This window comes from Telopea speciosissima, chromosome 6, assembly GCF_018873765.1.
Source record: "Telopea speciosissima isolate NSW1024214 ecotype Mountain lineage chromosome 6, Tspe_v1, whole genome shotgun sequence".
NCBI classification, from domain to species: Eukaryota; Viridiplantae; Streptophyta; class Magnoliopsida; order Proteales; family Proteaceae; genus Telopea; species Telopea speciosissima.
In genome coordinates this window covers 1,432,522-1,451,598 of record NC_057921.1, presented here as the reverse complement: position 1 = coordinate 1,451,598, position 19,077 = coordinate 1,432,522, and the positions used below count along the sequence as shown (strand labels likewise).

The 19,077-nt window shown below is 37.8% G+C and overlaps 1 protein-coding gene across 1 annotated transcript in view; it reads right to left on the bottom strand.

Annotated features, from left to right (window-relative positions):
* Positions 1-623: 623 nt before the first annotated feature.
* The window catches only part of LOC122663828 (mechanosensitive ion channel protein 10-like), a 57,440-nt gene continuing 38,986 nt past the window's right edge, over positions 624-19,077 (bottom strand). The window contains exon 6 of the mRNA XM_043859477.1: positions 624-921. Within this exon, the coding sequence (XP_043715412.1) occupies positions 630-921 (292 nt within the window). The 3' untranslated portion in view covers positions 624-629. The remainder of the gene's footprint in view (positions 922-19,077) is intronic.

Genomic DNA, 19,077 nt, shown 5'->3' with positions numbered 1-19,077 from the left:
CTCTTTCCTATTATCACATGTGGAATCTTAACCTCTTTGGGATTCTCTAATCCCTTATAAATACACCTTGTAACCGATTGTTAAAGATATGAATGAAATCCTAATTATCTCATCCAATATAGAGGTGCAGCTTTTGCTAAGAGCTTTGTCGTAGGTGGGGCTTTTTCCTCTTTTTGCTTCTCGGTTGGGAATGGCCAGGCTTTGATTTTGTATTTTCTCTTTTTCCTTTCTTTTTAATGAATCCTTTTAGTGGGAAAAAAATGTGATAACAGTCTTAAGAGTTTGGATAGAGATACCACTTGAGACGAGGTTAACACTTGTTAACCTTCTCTGGGCGTATCGATGAACCTACCATACTAGCCCAATCAGAGCTGTGAATGGGCCAACTTGAAAAACCCATGAGCCAGCCTATAACTATACGCTTGCTGGGGTGACACATGCAAGTTTCTCCACAAAATGAAAAATACCTCATACGATTCAACATTCAAGAAGATATGCATTACACCATAACAGTTACAATCCCACCATAATTGGAAAAACAAAAACAAAATAAAAGGAAGTAAAAAGGGAAGAAAGCAATGAGTGAATCCAGATATTCATCCATGTCTTATTAATGCAACCATAGATTTTTAGAACACCAGACCACGTACATGATCAATCAAGAATGCATTGGCATTGGCCATGTGGAATTGGGTAAGATGGACCTCCTGAGGGAGAAGGTGGTACTTTATTCCAAGGTTTTCGAAGATCTTCTTCAACTCCAACACAAGCTCTGTTTTCCGATTATTCCGTTCACCGTAGTTCTGGTGATTCATCGTGTGTAGGACACACAGACACATCTTCATCTTGTCCACGTTCTCAATCTCTGTAACTATCACTGAGTGCTTTGGGTTCCAATACTTCGGCTTGTTCTCTATGTATCTGCATTCAACAACAACAATTTCCTTCCTTAGAAAAACAAACAAACAAACAAACAAAAAGAAAAAAAATACTAAATAATCAACACAAGAAAAACACTAATGCAGGGTTGTTCTAGAGAGGAAGAGCATTGATTAGATAGAATTTTGACTCCGGTACCACATGGAGTGACAACAAGAAGAACATATGCTTATGGGACTAGGAGATTAATAAAAAAGAGATAAAGAGCGGGAGGTGCTATATCACCCTTCTCTTGGGAACTCTAAGTCGAGCTTCTCTAATGTTCTACTTAGACTCAAACACTGGATGCATAATCCAGGCTGAATTCAACTCAACTATATCACATGTGACAGCTCAAACTTATCTCTCCACATCTCATGTAACAGCTCAAGCTTATCTCTCCATATTGCATGTGACACTCAAGCTGAACTTAGAGTCTCTTACATGTAGTGTAGTTTATCTCAAACTTCAATTCTGATGTATGGTAGATCGGCTAGGGTATTCTTCCTTGTAACATATATATTCTCCTTATTGGAGAACTCAATTTTTATTTTACTAAAGGTCAGCAAGATTTTAATAGATAAGAGGAAAAAACATACAAGTGTTTAACATCCAGGCATTCCCAAACGAATACAAGGAAACAAAAGATAGGGATTAAAAATCCCTACAAAAAATAAGATCGGTAAGATCACCTCAAACTAATGAAAGTGATATCTTGCCCACCCCATAAAATCATTCGATAATCCATCCCTAACAGAGAGAGGGAAGCTAGATACCGCCTGAGAAGATACTCCATATTTTGCTGCTAGTTTAGAAGGTAATCCGCTATGGGATTTGCTTCCCTAAAATAGTGAGAGATTTTTCAGGAGATATGATTCATGAAGGGTTCAAGGGTGATCCACTCTTACATTATGAACCATGGGATGGATTTGGAGTGAAGAGCACTAATAACCACTGTCGAATCACATTTGATCCATAACTTTTACACAGCCAATTGTTTAGCCCCTCTAATGCCTTGTAGTACCTCCTCAAACTCAGCAACATAATTTTTTTTTTAATTCCAATGAACAAACTAAAGGTTGAGATAATACCACACTTCTCATCTTTGATAATTCCATCTACACTAGCTCTAACTGGGTTGTCGATAGAACAACCATCTACATTCAGTTTCACCCACCCCCTAGGTGGTCAGCACCAAAAAATCTCCCTGACAACTTGAGGTTATTTAGAGACAATAGGAATTTTAAACCTTCTTGCACAAATCAAACGTTGGGGACTATTGATTGGAGAAGTGAAAGAAATAGCTAGCTCCCTTAAAAGATTTAAAATTATATTGAGGGTGTGGCCAACAACTCGAGATTTTTCATCAAACTTCCTATAGTTTCATTCCAGCCATAGAACATAAGGAATCAAGACCACACCAGTCAACCATGCATCAGAAAAGTATAATACCTTGGCTTTTCTCTTCCACCAAAAAATGAGCTCTTCAAAAGAAATGGGGGAGGGCCATTGTAGTTCAAAAAAATCCAGAAAGTCACACCAAACTTGTTTTGAATATTCACATTCAAAAAATAGGTGTTGAATGGACTCAAGCATTACGGTAGAGTTCATGTAATACCCCAATCCTAGAACTATCAATTTAATACTTGTTTATTGTTGAATTGATAGAATGACTGGACTAGTTGGAAGGGGACCGATCCTATTGGTAGATGTTGCAAGATTATGGTAAGTTTTTCATGTTTTTATATTTTACCATGAATTATTATGATTATTGAACTTATGTATGGTTAGTGGACCATCAAGAACATTTATATTGATTGGTAGCCAATGATTCTATTTTATAGACTATGACGTGATTCTATACACTATGGTTCTATTTTTATAGACTATGGTTTATGATGGAATATGTGTATTTATGTGACCTAGGTGTACGTGAGACATTTTGGGTTCACTTATAATTATGGTTCAATGTTGGTTCATTATCTTGGTTCATTTTAAGTGATTTTGGTGTAGTTTATTGTTAGGCAAGAGAACCAAGGGCATAATAGAAAAGACCCTAAGTAGATACCCCATAATGATTCACTATTGGTTGTGGGATTTAGGGTAAGGATTATTGGATTGGTTTTATGACATTCTCTTGAGAAACCCAAGTATTTACAAATTTTCCACTGACTATGTATTCTTTATGGAAAAGTTTATTCTCATAGCAAGGTTACTTCTCCACTTTACCAAATTAGGGCAGTAGAGTGAGAAGAGTAAGAAAACAGCTTGAAGATGTTTGAATGAAGCTGAAATTGGTGAAATGATGACTTATGATTGAAGATTTATGTGATTAATGAAGGATAGAGCTAAAGATTGAGGAAGTGAACTAATTCAAGGGATTTTAAGGTATTATAACCCTGATTTTCGTTTGGTTTCATCATAGGTAGCTTATGTTTGATTTAATTTCTTAGATTATTATTAGAATAGCTTCATTAAGAGGGTTATTGGTTGTATTTGATAGGTATTGCACTCTAAGAGGAGTTTATCCCATTTTGGGGAGGTTTTTAGGTTATTTCTCAAGGTAAAGGTCATGAACGAGATTTGGTTTTACAACCAAGTGAGGGTTCATTCTATTAATGGTTTGAATGTCTTATTTAGGTTGTGTTGAAGCTAGAACTGTAATGGATTGAAGAGATTCCACATTTTGATTGAGGATCCAAGTAAAGAACACTAAGTTTTGGGGGTTTTCATTGAAGAAGAAGGTATAATGGATTTGGTTTCTTTAATTGTTCATGTATGAATTAATTGAGCATTCTAGGATGTTTAGGATGCATGTTTTAATGGGTTTATGCATTGAAATTCATGCATGGAGGTCTGGGGATGAAACCCCCAACTTGGGGAGAGTTTCCATGGTTGCTCGGACTTCTTGAGCAGACTTTTCCAAGAACCTATCGATCGATTGCCAATGGTTTGTTTGGTAGTCAACCAAGCATCGACCAAATGCTCTTAGGAAGCAACAGGTCAACCGGTAGGCATCTACTAGTAGTGGCATTTTTGGTATTTTGAAAGGTGTTTTGATATGGTAAAGTTTCTCCCTCTGGTCAGTCTTTGGATACAAAAAACCGTATGTTAATTTAATGTTTTGGTGACCCATAGGGCCACTCAAAGTTGACTAAAAATTGGAAGATCGAAAAGCATTCGAAAGGTGAGTAACGATACTCAATTATGTTAGGACATGTAGCTATTAGGCGATGCATGTATGAATGATGATTGAAATGAATGATAACTACGGTTTATTCTAACTATGAACTATGCACGCATGATAGATATAAATGATGCATGTTAGAATGTGAGTATGAAGACTCAATATGAAAAGAGATGTTGATTATGTATTATGTGTATGATGATTGGTTAGAATGACAAGAATGCATGATTGATGGACTACGAGTAGGAATCTAAATGCAAAGTTATGATTGGTCATGATATAATGTTTATTTTTCCATGTCTATTATAACACGAATGGATGAATGAATGAATAAGTACATAGGACTATGAATGAACTAGAAAATAGAATGAATGTATGTACTCATATTGTGCATGCAACTATGGTATGCTCCCTATGTGTCATATCATGTTCAAGATGATGTTAAGAATGGATTATGAAATGGTACATTTAGTACACAATGAATGTTTAAAGATAAGGAAAGAAAGTCATTTAAAGCCGTAAGTCAATAGACGACTCCAGATGGTATAAAATGGTGTCATGAGAGGCATTGAGGCTAATGCCAAGACATGACTCAACAAAAATGCTATGAGAGGCGTTGAGGTTTTAGCCAAGACACGGCCCAGTATAAAGGCATACCACACAAAAAGAGGAGTTGAGACTAAGGCTAAGAATGGAACTGGATGACATATGTATGATTTAAATAATGATGGAAATGATGCATGATGTATGTTACCCTAGGACTTGTTATGGATTATGTATATGTATATCTTATGATTGTTTACCTTGCTCATTGGTTTGTAAAGCTTATTCCATTAATGTTAAAGTTTTTTACTAAGCAAGGAGCTAAGGATAAAGGGAAAGAAATTGTGATTGAACAAGATCACTCAAACTAAAGAAGACCTTTCTATTCTTTCAAGTTTAGTTAAGCTCGATATTATGGAAGTTTAGACATTTGTTTTTTATGGATGTTTAAAGAATGTCTTGAAGGATGACTGTAAATATTTTGAAGGATAGATGCCAACAGTGTTACTATCCGATGGATGGGTATTGGGATTTATGAATTGTTGAATTCTTTAACGGTTTTGAATTTGATGCCCCTAACCCATGAATGTTCTATTGATCTCTAATAGATATTATGTTATGGATCTTTTGAATGGGGACCTATTAAGGTAAAGGAGCTTTAGAATCCATGAATGATTATGATCCATGCAGAGTAAGTGTTTAATGTGAATGTTTAAGTTTAACTTGCACGGATCCCAACTAGATCTGATGTCATAGGCCCCACTAGGTCTCGGTGTTTTGGGGGCATGACAAGACTTGGTATCAGAGTGAAGTTTAAGGGTTCTGTAGACTTGTAACCTATTGGCATGGGACTTTAGAGTCGATTCTCTAAGTATTGATGTTTAGGATCTTGAATTAGATTCTAAGATGAGATGATTTTAATGATCAAGACATACCTCCAAGGAGGAGAACTAGGAGTCAGGCGGGTGCAACACCTGCACAAGAGGATGAAGTATTTGACCAAGTGCCCACACAAGAAGCATCACCATTGACAGAGGCTATTGGTACAAATAGGAAGTGGTAGTGGTGTGCAAGTTATCCCAACCGCCACTAATATGAATATGTTGAAGGATTTTCAAAAGTTACATCCTACTTCATTTAAGGGTGTAAGCATGGACCCATCAATGGCTACTACATTGATCCATGAGATGGAAAATATGTTTGAGGTTGTGATGTGCTCAAACGCCCAAAAAGTGATATGTATTGCGTTCATGCTTCGAGGAGAGCGGATCAATGGTGGCAAATGACAAAGACTATTTTGGGAGCTGAGGAAAGATTATCACATGGTAAGACTTTAAGGTTGCCTTTGACAATAAGTATTTGCCTCCCATTATGAGAAAACAGAATGTGAAGGAATTTATATAACTCACCTAAGGAAGCCAATCTGTTATGGCTTATGAAAGGAAGTTTGAAGAGTTGTCCAAATATGCTCCACACATGGTGGTTACTGAGGAGTTGAGGGTTGATCAGTTTGAGAAAGACTTGAAACCCAACATTAAGAAGGTGATAGCTACTTTTCAGTTGAAAACCTATATAGAGGTTTTGTAGAAGGCCTAGATTTATGAGGCAGCTGATAAAAGGAACACCCAATCTGAGGGTGAAGCACCAAAGAAGAAGCTCAAGCCCAACAACTTCAAGGGGAAGTGGGCTAAAAACCAAAAAAAAAAAATTTTAATAGAAAGGACTAAGGTGGACTATCCCAAGTGTGGCAAGAGTCACAAAGAAGAATGCTTGATGGGAACCACTACTTGTTTCAAGTTTGGTAAGAGTGAACACTTTGCTAAAGCATGTAAGGCTGGAGGTAGTTACCAAAGGCCTTTGTAGAATGATAAGGCAAGCAAGAAAGTTGTGGACAACCAGAAGTAAAAGACTCCTGGTAGAGTTTATACTATGACCACCTAGGATGTTGAGGTCTCACCTTCAGTAGTTGTAGGTATAGTTTTCTCCTTATGATTATTATGTTATATGTTATGTTTCATATAGGACATAATGTATGATTGACGTCATATTCCATGTCTAATGTTAATGTTTGATAGGTGTGTTGAGTATTTCTAATATGCATGCCTATGTGTTATTTGATTTGGGGTTAATGCACTCCTTTGTTTTATATAAGTCTGCTAGTAAGATGGGTATGGAACCTAAGTCCATGGATTGTTGGTTGTGTGTGTCGACACCTTCTGGACATGTTTTAGAGACAAATGTGATCTATGAGTCATGTGTCATAGACATTGATGAAAAGAGATTAGAGGCCAATCTAGTGTTACTAGATATGAAGGATTTTGCTGTAGTACTATGGATTGGCTGGTAGCTTACAGTGCTAATGCACTATGTTATGAGAAGTTGGTAGTACTTAGACCGATTGGAGAATCAAAATTCAAATTTTTTAGAGTAAAGATTAGAGTATTACCATCGATGATGATTTCGGCCTTACAAGCTAAGAAGTTGCTAAGCCAAGATGTCAAGGATTCTTGACAGCAATTCATGACACCACAGCTAAGGATACATTGATAATTGATTTACCTGTGGTGTGTGATTTTATAGATGTCTTTTCGGAGGATTTGTCAAGAATACCTCCAAATAGAAAGGTAGAGATCAGTATTGATCATTTACCCGGCACCGTATAGGATGGTGACTGTTGAGCTAAAGGAATTGAAAGAGCAATTACAAGAGTTACTGGATAAGGGTTTTATAAGACCAAGTGTTTCCCCATGGGCAGCTCTAATGCTATTTGTAAAGAAGAAAGATGGCAATGGGGATGTTCATCAACTATCGGGAATTGAAGAAGATGATAGTGAAGAATAATTACCCATTACCCTATATCAATGATTTATTTGACCAATTACAAAGAGCTAAGGTCTTTTTTAAGATCGACCTTAGATCAGGGTACCATCAATTGAAGGTTAGAGAGGAAGATGTTCCAAAGACGGCGTTCTAGACATGGTATGACCATTATGAATTTCTTTCCATGCCTTTTGGATTAACAAATGCACCAACAACATTTATGGACCTAATGAACAAAGTGTTCCATGATGTGCCGCACCAGTATGTGATTGTGTTCATAGATGATATCTTAGTTTATTCTAAGAGCAAAGAGGAACATGAGGAACATTTGAAAGCAGTTTTGCAAACCTTGAGGAAAGAGAAACTGTTTGCAATTAAGAAATGTGAGTTTTGGCTCGAGAAAGTCATTTTCTTAGGCCATGTCATATCAAAGGAAGGCATAATGGTAGATCCAGGAAAGGTACAAGCAGTAATGGATTGGGAAAGACCAACAAATGTTATAGAAATAAGGAGCTTTTTTGGTCTAATCAATTATTACAGACGGTTCATTGAAGGATTCTCCAGTATTTTTGTTCCATTGACCAAATTAACAAGGAAGGGAGTTTGTTTCATATAGTCTAAGGAATGTGAAAGCAGCTTCGAGGAATTGAAGCACAAGCTTGTAACAGCCCTGACTATTCCTACAAAATTAGGGAGTTTTATTATTTATAGTGATGCCTCAAAGAAAGGATTAGGCTATATGCTTATGCAACATGGCAATGTGGTGGCTTATGCTTCTAGACAGCTGAAGTCACATGAACAGAACTACCCCACTTATGACTTGGAGTTGGTGGTAGTAATTTTTGCACTTAAGATATAGAGGCATTATTTATATGGTAAGAAATGTGAAATCTATACAAATCACAAGAGTTTGAAGTATATTTTCATTCAGAAGGAACTCAACTTGAGACAGAGAAGGTGGTTAGAACTAATGAAAGATTATGACTGCAGTATTAACTATCATCCTGGTAAGGAAAATGTAGTAGCAAATGCTCTAAGCAGGAAATCTCAAGGTTATACAACAACACTACTGACTAACCAACCTCATATTATAGAAGATGCAACGAAGTTGAATTTGGAAGTTGTAATACCCAATGCTATAGGGATGTTAGCAAGTTTGCAGGTGCAACTCTCCATCAATGAAAGAATTAAGGCAGAACAATCCAAAGTCCCATTCCTTGAAAAGGTAAAGAAAGAGATTGGTTAAGGTAAGCAGGCAGATTTCCATATTGATAATGGTGGATCCTTAAGATTTAGGAACCGACTGTGTGTGCCCAATGGCAGTGGACCAAAGCAGATTTTGATGCAAGAAGCACATTACAGCCCATACATCGTTCACCCAGATGGTACTAAGATGTATCACAAACTTAAGGAAGTTTGTTGGTGGAACAACATGAAGAGGGAGATAGCGGAGTATGTACTAAAGTGCTTGACATGTCAGCAAGTGAAAGTTGAGCACCAATGACCTTTGATTCTATTGCAGCCACTCTCATTACCGGAATGGAAGTGGGAGCAGATTACTATGGATTTTGTTACAGCTTTACCAAAGACTTTGTAAGATTTTGATGCAGTTTAGGTGATTGTAGATAGATTGTCAAAGTCAGCCCATTTTCTCCCCCATCAAGATTAACTACTCAATGGACAAACTTGTAGAGCTATATGTGAAAGAGATAGTGAGGTTGCATGTAGTGAAAATTTCTATTATATCAGATAGAGATCCAAGGTTCACCTCTCGCTTTTAAAAGAGTTTACAAAAGGCCTTGGGGACTCAGTTGCATTTCAACATAGCGTTCTATCCTCAAATTGATGGTTAGTCAGAAAGGACCATCCAGATTTTAGAAGATATGTTGAGAGCATGCATGATTGAATTCAAAGGAAGTTGGAGTGATCATTTGGAATTGATAGAATTGCATACAACAACAGTTATCAATTCAAAATGGAGATGGCACCCTATGAAGTACTCTACGGAAGGAAGTGTCAATCACCTATTTACTAGACTGAAGTAGGAGCGAGATAAATTTTGGGGTCAGACATTGTGCAATAAATATGTGAAAAGGTGGAGTTGATACAGAAAAGAATGAAAGCTGCCCAGAGTAGGTAGAAAAGTTATGTAAATTTGAGAAGGAAGCCCCTAGAATTTGAAGAGGGCAACAAGGTATTCTTGAAGGTAGCTCCAATGAAAGGAATTATGAAATTCGAGAAGAAAGGAAAGTTAAGTCCAAGGTATGTAGGATCTTTTGAGATTCTTGAAAGGGTTGGACCAGTGGCATACAGGCTTACCTTACCAACAAAGTTGTCCAACGTCCGTGGTGTTTTCCACGTATCCATGTCTTGAATTATCAACCGTTATAATTGAAGGAAGGCCTATCATTTATGGAAGAACCAGTAGAGATCTTTGACCAAAACAATAAAGTACTGCGGAATCGAGCTGTCCCTTGTTGAAAGTCTTATGGAGAAACCATACAAGCCAAGAAGTAACTTAGAGCTTGAGTCCAACATGCGAGCAAATTATCCTCAATGGTATGATGATCAATGTACGTCAAATTCAATGATAAAATTTTTATAAGGAGGGGAGGATGTAATACCCCGATTCTAGAACTATCAATTTAATAATTGTTTATTGTTGAATTGATAGAATGTCTAGACTAGACGGAATGGGACCAATCCTATTGGTAGATGTTGCAAGATTATGGCAAGTTTTTCATGTGTTTATGTTTTACCATGATTTATTATTATTATTAGACTTATGTATGGTTGATGGCCATCATGAACATTTATATTGATTGGTAGCCCATTATTCTATTTTATAGACTATGATGTGATTCTATACACTATGGTTTATGATGGGATATGTGTATTTATGTAACCTAGGAGTATGTGAGACATTTTGGGTTCACTTACAATTATGGTTAAATGTTAGTTCAATGCCTTGGTTCATTTTAAGTGAATTTGGTCTAGTTTATTATTAAGCTAGATAACCAAGGGCATATAGGAAAGACCCTAAGTAGATACCCTATGGTAATTCAATATTGGCTGTTGGATTTAGGGTAAGGATTATTGTTTTAGTTTATGAGAATTATCTTGAGAAGCTCAAGTAGACAAGTTTGTCACTGACTAGAAGTATTCTTTATGTAGAAGCTTTTTCTCATAACAAGGTTTCTTCTCCACTTCATCAAATTAGGGTAGGAGATTGAGAAGAGTAAGGAAATAGCTTGAAGATGTTGGATTGAAGTTGGAATTGGTGAAATGAAGACTTATGATTGAAGATTTATGTGATTAATGAAGGATTAGAGCAAAAGATTGAGGAAGTGAACTCATTCAAGGGATTTTGAGGTATTATAACTTTGATTTTCGTTTGCTTTCACCATAGGTAGCTAAAGTATGATTTCATTTTTAGGTGATTTTTTATTATTTCTTAAGATAAAGATCTTGGAAGTGATTTGGTTTTGCAACCAAGTGAGGGTTCATTCTATTAAGGGTTTCAACGTCTTATTTAAGTTGTGTTGAAGCTAAAACTACAATGGATTTAAGAGATTTATGCATGGAGGCTTGTGGACAAAACTCCTAAGTTGGGGCAAGTTTCCATGGATGCTTAGACTTCGCGAGTAGACTTTTCCAAGAACCGGTCGACCGGTCGCCAATGGTTTTTTTGGAGGTCGACCAGGCATAGACTGGATGCTCTCAGGAAGCAATTGGTCGATGCAACCGGTCGACCTATAGGGGCTTTTTTATATTTTGAAAGATTTTTTTATATGGTAAAAGTTGCACCCTGTTGGTCAATCTTTAGATGCCAAAAACCATATTTTAATTTGATGGTTTGGTAACCCATAAGGCCATTCAAAATTGACTAAAAGTTTGAAGATCACAAAGCATTCGAAAGGTGAGTAACGATACTCAATTATGTTAGAACATGTAGCTATTAGGGTAGGAATGTATGAATGATGATTGGAATGAATGATAACTAAGGTTTATTCTAACTATGAACTATCCATGCATGATAGATATAAAGGATGAACATTAGAATGTGAGTATGAAGACTCAATGTGAAAAGAGATGTTGATAAGAGCAAAGGTTTTATGGGGTCTATATCGGACCAAAGAAAATGCAAGGTTAAAATTCCTGAGTGTGGCTTTCCAACCCGGTACCTAGGGGTGGAATTATTCAAGGGTAGAGTAAAAAAAAGAGCTTATTCTCCCTCTGGTTGATAAATTCAAGGCTAGATTGGCAGGGTGAAAAGGTAGACTTTTATCTATGGCTGGAGAGTGGAGTTGGTGAAGGCTGTGATGAGTAGCATTCCGATCCACAATTTCTTGGTGTACCTATGGCTGGATTCGTCAGTGGCATTTATGGAAAGGTGGATTAGGAATTTTATTTGGAGTGGGGATGCTTAAGCTACTAAGGCAATTACGGTTCGATGGAGTAAGTTGTGTAAGCCAAAGAGTGAAGGTGGTCTTGGTGTTCGTCGTCTTAAAGAGGTAAATTTATCTCTTCTGGCTAAATTGGCATGGTATGTTAAATGTGATAAATCCATATTTGTTGCTTTCTTGCGTGGGAGATTTATTGCCTTAGATGGATCCTTAAAAAAGGGGATGAAGTCTTCCATTTTACTAGGCATTCGAAAAGTTTGGGATTTGGTGAATTCGTCTAAAAGATGGATTATTGGTAATGGGAAGATGATAAATTTTTGGTATGATCGGTGGGTGAATGGGCAGCGTATTTGTGATCTTATTCCTCAACATGCAATGTTACCAAGGTCTTTTAAGGAAAAAGTTGTTGATTACATAGAAGATGGGGCTTGGGTTTTTTCGGCTATCAGGTTGCTAGAGTTGCAATCGGTGTGTAACCAAATTCTTCAGGTAACTTTTCCATCTACAAATCATGAGGATAAAGGGTGTGGGCTTTGACTGAGTTGGGGACATTCTTTGTTAAATCAGCTTGGGAGGTGTTGCAATGTAAAGTGCCATAGCAAGGATGGTCACGATTGGTTTGGCAAAAAGGAGTGCTCCCAAGGTCTTCGATCTTTGGCTGGCGGTTAAAGCATAAGTGTCTTCCAACCGATGAAAATATTGCAAAGCGTGCTATTCCAGGTATGTCTCGATGTGAGTTATGTTGTAAATGCCAAGATTGGTTAATCATATTTTTCTTGAATGCGAATTTGCTTCCCATGTGTGGTCTACGATCCTTGCTCTTTTTGATCAGAGATGGTCCGGCTTCCCATCTATTGAGGAGCTGTTTTCACGGTGGAAGAGGAAAAAGGCTGGTGTTGTGCTCCCAAAAATATGGCCAACACTGGTTATTCTTGTGCTGTATCAAATTTGGATCGAACAGAATAGACAAAGATTTGATAATAAGCATCGTAATCCTGCAGCTACTGTAAAAGTGATACTCAAGGATTTAATATATGTGTCATCTATTGTTCCAATGCAAATCTCTTCTGTGGCTAATTTGGTACTTTTAAGAAAATTATTTATAAATGTCTCTCGTCAACCTAGTAGGAAGATTTTTGAAATCAGTTGGGAGCTTCCTCTTCAAGGATGGTTCAAGCTGAATATTGATGCTTGTTCTCTTGGTAACCCAGGACGGTCAGAGGCCGGAGGAATTTTGAGAAATTACATTGGGAGTATTCGGTGTTGTTTTGCTTATTATACTGGAGTAGGTACTAACTTTATGGCAGAGTTTGAAGGATTTTTCAAAGGTCTTCACCATGCTTTTTTTATGAAGGTTGATAAATTGTGGATTGAAAGCGATTCTGCTGCTTTGGTCAGTTGTATGGAACATAATTCTATACCATGGAGATTCCAACAGAGATGGAGCTACTATAGTGCCTATTTGGCGGGGATTACCTGGAAGATAAGCCATTGCTATAGAGAAATTAATGTGGTAGAGGACATTTTAGCCAAGTATACAACTTCAACAAGGACGTCAGGTATCTAGGATGCGACTCCAAATTGCGTACTCAATGATATTATCTGGGATGCAAATCTAAGACCCCAATATAGATTTTCTAGGTGATGTTGTTTGGTTCCTATTGTGGTTGTGGGTGTATTTTCCCTGTTGATGGCCATGCTGAAGGTGGGGAAGGAACTCCATTGAGTTGTTTAGGGCATTCTCTGTAATGATTTCTTTTTATGATTAATACAATACTTTGCTGACCTTTAGATCAAAAAAAAAAGGTCAATATTATGGATGTTTAGACATTGGATTTTTTATAGATATTTAAAGAATGTTTTGAAGGATGATTGTAAATATTTTTAAGGATAGATGCCAACAATGTTACTACCTGCTAGATGGGTATTGGGGTTTATTGATTGTTGATTGGTTTAACGGTTTTGAATTTGATGCCCCTAACCTATGAATGTTTTTGCTGATCTCTAGTAGATATTATGTTATGGATCTTTAGACTCCATGAATATTTATGATCTATGCATAGTATGTGTTTAACTTGAATTTTTAAATTTAACTTGCACAGACCCCATCTAGATCCTGAATCATGGGCCCACTAGGTCTAGGCGTTCTGGCGGTGTGACAGTTCACACCGCATAGCAGTCTACACACCTTTCAACCTAATAATCTCTTCGGTTGGAATTTTTCCATGCACTAATCTCCAAGCAAAGCAAGAGTGTCGGAGAAGAAGGGATTTATTCCAAACCACACTATACCAGGCAACCCTTAGATTCCTCCTTCTAATATGCCCCATGCGGAAAGGACAGAAAAATTCCCTGAAGGGGTTAAATTCCAATAACCCTTGGATTTCTCGTCTATAAGGGGAGACGGCAGATTAATTGATCTAACGAAGGAAAATAAAGGATACCTAGGGGAAATGCCAAGACGAATTGATAATGGTTTCCGCCACCTTTGTAGATTTATTCTGAAATAACTCCAAGGGAATACCTAATGCTTCAGCAATTGATTCATTTCCTAGCCATTGGTCCTTCCAAAAATTGATAGGCACCATTACCAATAACCCACCTCTCATGATGTTGAACCACATCCTACACCTTTTTTATGCCAAGCCAAATCGATGATGACTTATAATATTTTAAGGGACCCATCAGCATTGACGAATCTGGCTCTAAAGAAGCGGCTGACCATAGAGGAATCATGTTTTATAGACCGTACTAGCTTGCATAAAAGGGATTTATTGATATCACGAAGTTTTCAAATACCCATCCCTCCTTCGATCTTTGTCCTACAAATCACATCCCATTTTACTGTAACAACTTTACAAACCTCAAGATCACCGCTCTAGATGAAATTTCGGATCCAACTTTCCATCAAAACCACCAAAGAGGAAGGCCATTAGTATGCTAAGAAATTATGAATTGGGATGCTCATGATGACTAATCTGACAAGCTCTACCCTGCCTGCGAAGGAGAGAAGCTTTCCTTTCCACCCCGAAAGACGTTGTTTGAACTTATCCACAAGAGGCAACATAACTTCCCTAGTAACCCTACCTTTAAAGATCTCAATGCTCAAATATCTGGTAGGAAAATTACACAAGGGAATAGTTAACAATTTTGAAATATGTTGCTTCCTAGAAGGGATAATAGATCCACAAAACAACTTGCATTTTCCAGGTTGATCATTTGGCTAGAGAAATTTTGATATTTCTCCAAAAAAATCTTTCAAATCCCACACATACCTGAAAGAGTCATTTAAAAAAAATAAAAACATCGTCAGCAAATAAGAGATGTCCAGGGGTTGGGGTATCCTTTGGACCTCTTAGAGCTTTTATTTTGTTCTCCTCCACCATATTTTTAAGGCCTCTACATTGCACCTCCTCAGTAATAATAAAGAGCAATGGAGAGAAAGGATCTCCCTACCGCAGCCTCCTTTCAACTCGAAAGAAACCAATAGGGCCTCCATTAATAGTGTCCTCTCCTCTTTAGACAGCTTTGTTTCTCCTTCTTCTCTTCTTCTCTTTCATGAGAGAACCAAGCATATTGAAGTGGATTATCACTCTGTTCGGAGTGCAGTATTGAAGAAATTGATTGAGACTCCCTTTGTTTCTTCATCAGATCAGCTTGCTGATGTGTTCACTAAGTCCTTGTTTGCTTCTAATTTTCGTCAATGTTGTAACAAGTTGAACATAGGTAATATATATATATATATATATATATATATATATATGCTCTAGCTTGAGGGGGGGGGTGTTGAGTTTCCAGGAGTAAATTGGTCATGTAGGCTATGACACTGTTCACGTGAACAGTGTCATAAACAATGCGGGTTATGACACTGTTCACGTGAATAATAACATGAACAGTGTGATGAACAGTATTGTGGGGGTACAGGGGTAGTTCTCCCTTTGTATTTTTTTATTTTATGATTCAATAATATATATATATATATATATATGAGGGAGCAGTCCTGCGGCAAGTTATTCTATTCTTGTTGCAGGCTGTCCTCTCCTATTTAGACAGCTTTGTTTCTCCTTCTTCTCTCTTTCTCTTCTCTTTTTCTAGTGAAGTGTCAGTGGGTTTACACTATTAAGTACCACTCTGATGGTTCTATTGAGCGGATGAAAGCCCTTCTGGTTGCCAAAGGGTATACCTAGACCTATGTAGTTGTTTACTTTGAGACCTTTTCTCTAGTTGCTCGATTGAATTTTGTACGTCTTCTTATCTCCTTCACTATTAATTTTGATTGGCCGATGTTTTAGTTGGACAATAAAAATGCCTTCCTCTATGGTGATTCAGTGTTTGTTCATCGCAAAGGATAGAAGTTAGTTGTCTTGGTTGTGTATGAAGATGATATTATTGTCTCTAGTAATGATGAGGATGGTATAGCAGAGGTGAAAAGTTATTTCTAGCAGCATTTTCAGACCAAAGATTTAGGTCAACTCCATTATTTTCTTGGGATTGAAGTTATTAGAAGTAAAAAGGGAATCAGCCTATCTCAAAGGAAATACGTTTTAGATCTATTGTCTGACACCGGTATGCTTACATCAAAGCCAATGGATATTCCTATAGACCCTCATCAGAAGTTTGGGGCGAATGATGGTGAACTTCTCAAGGATGTGCATTCTTATAAAAGCCTAATTGGGAAGTTGATATATTTGATTGTCACAAGGCTGGACATATCTTTTGTTGTTGGTGTTCTTAGTCAATGCATGCAGTCCCCTTGTAAGGCTCATTGGGATGCTGCTATTCAGATCCTTCAATACTTAAAGGATGCTCCTGGAAAAGGACTTGTTTATCATCCCAACAGGCATATGGAGTTGTTGGCATACTCTAATGCAAATTGGACAGGTTCGGCTAGTGATCATTGGTTTACTACAGGGGGAGGTAACATGGTTACGTGGCATAGCAAGAAATAAACCACCATTTCTAGATCAAATGCTGAGGCAGAGTATAGAGCCATGTCTCATACTACTGCTGAGCTGATGTGGATTCGATCTTTACTTCTTGAGATGGGTTTTCTGTGGCAACACCTATGAAGATGTACTGTGACAACCAAGCAGCCATCTACATTGCTAGTAACCCTATCTCATGAGCATTCTGATTTTTTTTCTTTTATCTTCCCGATTCTCTCTCTCTCTTGCTCGGCTTATCCATCTCTTCACTATGTCTCTCTCTATCTCCATCATAGTTCCCTCCAATGTTGTTGCACCACTAGTCAGATCTCTCCCTTCTTCATTCAATGAAGCACATCACTTTGTGCCCTTGAACCTGTCTTCTAAAAATGTCATATTATGGCTCACCCAGATGATTCCATTCCTTCGTGGTAAAAATTGTGGGGCAATATTTCCGGTACCATCCCTTGCCCCACAGATCCTAGAGATGCTCAAGCTTAGAAAGACCAAGATGCTTTGATCATGAGCCTTCTTATTTGTTATACCTGCCCCCATTCTGACTAGAACCTTGCTAATAGGTCAAAAGTTCGAGGTCACAAACACCATTGCCTTGTGGTGCATTAACCCAGTGGTTGAGTTTAGTGATGTGTCCCCATTGATGACATCCTACATACCAGCAAGGTGGTGTATACCACCACCTTGCAACTGCTCTATGCATCATCAGATGTACAACCCAAGGTAATAACTCTTTTGGTATTCCCATGTCCGTACCCAAATTATACTTAAGTTGACCAAATAAACATGTGGGGTGACTGTCTGTACGAAGGCCTTGGCCTTTGAGAGGTTTTAAAGCAAAAACAACAAAGAGGGGCACTCTAGACGATCCACTCTGGATGATCTGGATAGTCCAGAGCAATTGTCCAAAGTTGTTGTACTAAGTGTTTTTCACTCTGAGAGTGTGAGGCCTAGTGTCTCGCATCGAGGATCTCTTCACCATGTCCCCAATACTTCATAGAAATTTTACCCCGGCAATGAGACCAAGTGGGACCCGCAAAACATCCCATATACGCGAAAAACTAAGAGAAAATGCATTTTCCTATTGGGCTGTCCCTAGCCAAACGGGCCCTAAGGAACTAAAACTATATAAACTAACTCATTTCCTATAGCCCTCTGCTATTCAAAACGTAGAAGAGAAAAGGAGAAAGAAGGAGAGGAGGAAGAAGAAGAGAAGAAGGAAGGCTTAGGGTTCTTTCTTGTTTTCTGGAATTCTAAAGCAACCTCCTCACCTCAGTTCTCATCTTCTATATCACTCTTGTGTGATGGACTGATCAATTATAGAATTATACTTGATGGTCATGATCCATCATACTTCCATGCTAGATTCCTTTAATTTGAATGCTTAGGAACATAATCCCTTGCATGCATGCTCAAACCCCCCTTCTGATTTCTTTTTCTTTCCTTCCTAAACCTGGGATTTTTCATGAACAACTATTCCAGCCATAGCATGCCTATCCAGCATGCCAAATGATGGCTGTGGGTGATGCCCTGTAGGATAAAACAATAACTCCTTGCATGCATGTTAAATTCATCAACCAAATACATGAATCTTAATTTAGACTCTATTCTTAGCTGTTATGATAATTGGGTATGATAGAAACCAACCCACACTGCCATGCATGGTTGTTTTAACTAAACTCACATAGAATCCAACATGCATGTTTGATTTCAAGTTCCAATTTGATGGGATTCCACTTCTAGACCTTAAATGGATGTGCCAACAGTATGGGGTGAACTCCTGGTCCTTTCCCTTGAGCCAATTGGGTGAATCCAAGCAAAAAACCCTATGAACATTCAAATTTTTATGTTGTACAGGCATTGGATGATCCACTTTAGACGATCTAGAAGGTCCAGTGCAATCGTCCAGAGTTGGTTTTTGAAACCAGAACCTGACCCAAACACCATATGACCTTGAACATTGTCCCTAAGGACCATTGGGACTAAAACACATAAGATCCCCACCCCTCCTTTAGTTCTTATAGCCTTGTTGTTGTCCTATGTCTGGATGATCCACTCTGGCTCATCTGGAAGATCCAATACAAAGATCTAGGGTTGCATCTTAGGACCAAACCTTGAACAAATCAATTGGAGACCCTTAAACCTATTCCCTTGGGCTATTGGTGTGGAAACACATAGAAGCCCCTAAAAATCATTTACTTTTTCTGTATTTTCATGTCTTGACGATCCACTCTGGACCATCTAGATGATCCAGAGAATCGTC